The 3,620-nt window shown below is 38.0% G+C and overlaps 1 protein-coding gene across 1 annotated transcript in view; it reads right to left on the bottom strand.

The window, feature by feature from the left end:
• LOC103211365 (heat shock transcription factor, Y-linked-like) overlaps nucleotides 1–508 on the bottom strand; it is a 1,712-nt gene extending 1,204 nt beyond the window's left edge. Inside the window, 1 exon segment of the mRNA XM_007957316.1 lies at nucleotides 8–508. Within this exon segment, the coding sequence (XP_007955507.1) occupies nucleotides 8–508 (501 nt within the window).
• Between the last annotated feature and the right edge of the window lie 3,112 nt (nucleotides 509–3,620).

The raw sequence follows: 3,620 nt of genomic DNA, 5'->3' as shown, positions 1-3,620 counted from the left end.
TTAAAGCAGAGGCTTCTTTTTCTTCTCCCAGAAAGTCAGCAAGAGAAGCGGATCTCTGACAATTCTGTCGTATTTTACTAAATCCGTAGAGATTAAGTTGTCGAACTAAACTTTTCATACTCTCAGCTTCAAATATTTGGAATGGGGCCTTTCTTTCTAGAACTTCTTTCTTAAAAAGTTCTTCATTAATCACTACAGAAGTTCCATTTACATCCCACCAAATCGACTTCAACTGGTCACTTTCTACAATTTTCCAAAGTTTTTTGGGAAAGATTAGAGAAAGAAAATCATTATCTTCATCAGGTTCAGAGACACAAAATGTATAGTGTGGTCTATTTATCAAGAATCTTTCAGACAGAGCCTGAAAAGCATTTTCCTCAATCATCAGCCTCAAATCTGAGTCGTCACTGGATGTGTGGCCATACAGTAGAGTCCTAGTGGGGGTTTCAGAGCCAGTTGATTCATTTTTAGGAGAATCATCTTGAATTCCTGAAGAAGCGTGTGCCATGTCAAATAAATTTTTCTTCAGCTACTTTTCTCATCTGCATGGTTTTGAACACTGCAGCTTGAAATACTTCAATAAGCCTGCACAAAAAATTCTGTTCATCACAATTGTTCTCCAGCTGAGTAGCTGTGACATCAAAGGAGGACTGGTTGCCTAGCAATTAATGTGTAACATTCAGTCAAGAGTTTCCTGTGTAATTTATCAGTTCTATTCAGTTAAAGTAAAAAATATATGGATTCTTTATATAATATGATTCTGTAAATTCTCACCCCCTCAAAATATTTTTATCAGTTGCTTGTGCGCATACCAAATTAGTGCCAGAAGCATAAAGCCTGGTAAGTAGACAATGCCAAAAATGAATAATAACAAAAGATTCAAGAAGCTCTGGCATTTTAAAACAAACCTATTTGTAATATGGATACAGAAATCCAAGAAGCAGACCAGTGGCTGCCAGGGGTCAAGGTGGATGATCGTTTACATAGGTATGGGGTTTCCTTTGGGGATGAAGAAAATATTTTGGAAGTAAATAGAAGTAAAAAAACATACAGTATTCTGAATATCACTAAATAGTACTGATATGTGTACATTAAAATGGATAATTTTACATTTTGTAAATTTTAACCCAATTTTTTGAAAAGCAGAGATCTGTCATCTTTTATGATTGAAATAAACCATAACTAGGTTTCATAAAGAAAGTGTGCTTTATGTAGGATCTCTGCTGGCACAGTAGTTAAAGTACTCAGGTACTAACCAAAAAGTTGGCAGTGTGAATCCATGAGCCACTCTGAAAGGGAAAGATGAGGCAGTCTGCTTCCGGAAAGATTTACAGCCTTGGAAACTCTGGAGCAGTTCTACCTTGTCTTACAGTGTCGCTGAGTTGGAATCAACTCAATGACAATGGGTTTTGTTTTTTGTACTTCATGTAACTAATTTTGTTTGAAAGGCAGCATCCAAAACATTTTCACAATTAGATACTAATAGAATAAATATGTTACTTGATATGTCTATTAATGAGAAATATTCAGTAAGTAAAGTTACATGTGATTTTTATTTATTTATTTTCAATTGTAATTTGGGTGAAAGTTTAGAGAGCAATTTGGTTTTCCATACATTTCAAAACATTCTGTTTTGTGACATTCACTGCAGACCCCACACTGTACCAGCATTCTTCCCAATACCTCTTTGAGCCTAGCCCTTCTTCTTTGTCTTTCCTTCCCATCCCTGCCTTCCTAGTTCTATCCTGGATCAAGTGATATCTTCTTAATCTCGTCTCCTTGGTTTTGCTTGTTCTAATGATGGTGTACCCTCCTAATACTACTGTTCACCTTACAGGCCTGTGTGTTGTCTGGCTGCAAGCTGAGTCATATGGGGTTAAGTTCTTAGCCTGAAGGGTATCTCAGAGCCATTGTCTCAGGGCTCCCATCAGACTTCATCAGATCAGAAAGCCTGGTCTTTTTTATGATGTTGACTTTAGTTTCCTATTTTCCCCCACTCTCTATGGTACCTCCAATTGTGATATCTTTCAGAGAAGTCCACAGTGGTAGCCAGGGACCATCTGTTTGTGGTCTCAGGTTCATAATGACTCGGATTCACATAGTCCATTAGTCCTTTGAAATAATTTTTCCCTTGTATCTTTGATTTTCTTCACTCTTCTCTACTCTGGATGCAGAGAGACCAATAGTTGCACCTTAGACAGCTGCTAACAACCTTTAAAGACTCAATCCACTATTCCTCAAAGTAGGATACGGAACATTATCTTTGTGGACTCTGTTACACCAATTGACTTTAGTGTCCCCCAAGACTATAGTCCAGAGCCTTACACCCAGCCACTCATTCTCTCAAAGCGGTTATGACTAACGTGTTTATAACACTGCCCTCTGTATGCTCTGCTACATTCATGGATATATTTGTTCCATATGTAAATACATACGTAGAGATGCTCTCTGGCAAACCATATATGTCCATGAGTATAGTCCCATTCCCTTTCTCATCTCTGTTGAGATGTCTGTGTACTCACTCATAGATTATTGTTATTACTGTTATTGCAGGATTGTGTATGTAATAGTATCACATTTGTTGTTTTTAACAATTGTGCATCTCCTTGTATCTTCCACTGGCTTAATTATTTTATGCTGACCTCCCCCTTATTGTATATTCCTTTCACTTCATCCAAGTTAGTACACATCTACCCCTCTAGTTGGTGATTTACCCTCCTTTCCCCTCCCGCTGCTGGTGAGCCTCAAAGAATAATTCTGTTTGTAAACCTTTTCTTAACGTTTTGCAGTATTGGCCTCCATACAATAATTGTCCCTTGTGGTTGACTAATTTCACTGAGCATAGTGTCCTCTAGGTTCATCCATGTTACGAGGTGTTTCACAGGCCCATTGTTACTCTTTAATATCGCGTAGTATTTCACTGTGTGGATGCACTATAGATCGTTTATCTATTCATCCATTGATAGGCACTTAAGTTGTTTCCATCTTTTTGCCATTGTGAATAATGCTGTGATAAATATGGGACTGCATGTGTCTGTTTGAGTCATAGCTCTTATTTCTCTAGGATATATATTTAGTGGTAGTATTGCTGGATCATATGGTTTGTCTGTTTCCATTTTCTTATGGAAGCACTACTGCTTTCTCCAGTGGTTGTACCATTTTATAACTACATCAGAGGGTCTAGTCTCTAACACTCTCACAAGCACTTGCTGCCTGTTTGTTTGAATTTTGCTTATTAATGTTGGGGTGAAATTATATCTAATTTTTGTCTTGATTTACATATGTCTAATGGCTTAAAAACATTTTTAAAAGTTCTGGTGGTGCAGTGCTTAAGCATTTGACTGCAATCAAAAGGTTGGTGGTTCCAACCCACTAGTCACTCCATGGAAGGAAGTTGGGGCAAACTACTTCTGTAAAGATTTACCACTTTGGAAACCAGTGGGGGTTGCTATGAGTCCGAATCAAATTGATGGTAGTGAGTTTGGTTTTAGAAGCACTGGTGGCATATTGCCTGAGGCATTTAACTGCTAACCACGGGACTGGTAGTTCAAACCCACTAGCCATTGCGCGAAAGGAAGATGCGGCAATACGTAAATATTTACCCCCTCAGAAACCCAATG

This window comes from Orycteropus afer, unplaced genomic scaffold (assembly GCF_000298275.1).
Source record: "Orycteropus afer afer isolate SDZICR_OR568_19922 unplaced genomic scaffold, OryAfe1.0 scaffold00727, whole genome shotgun sequence".
In the NCBI taxonomy this organism is placed as follows: domain Eukaryota; kingdom Metazoa; phylum Chordata; class Mammalia; order Tubulidentata; family Orycteropodidae; genus Orycteropus; species Orycteropus afer.
Note: the sequence above shows the minus strand (reverse complement) of the source record. Positions and strands in the feature narration are given on the sequence as shown.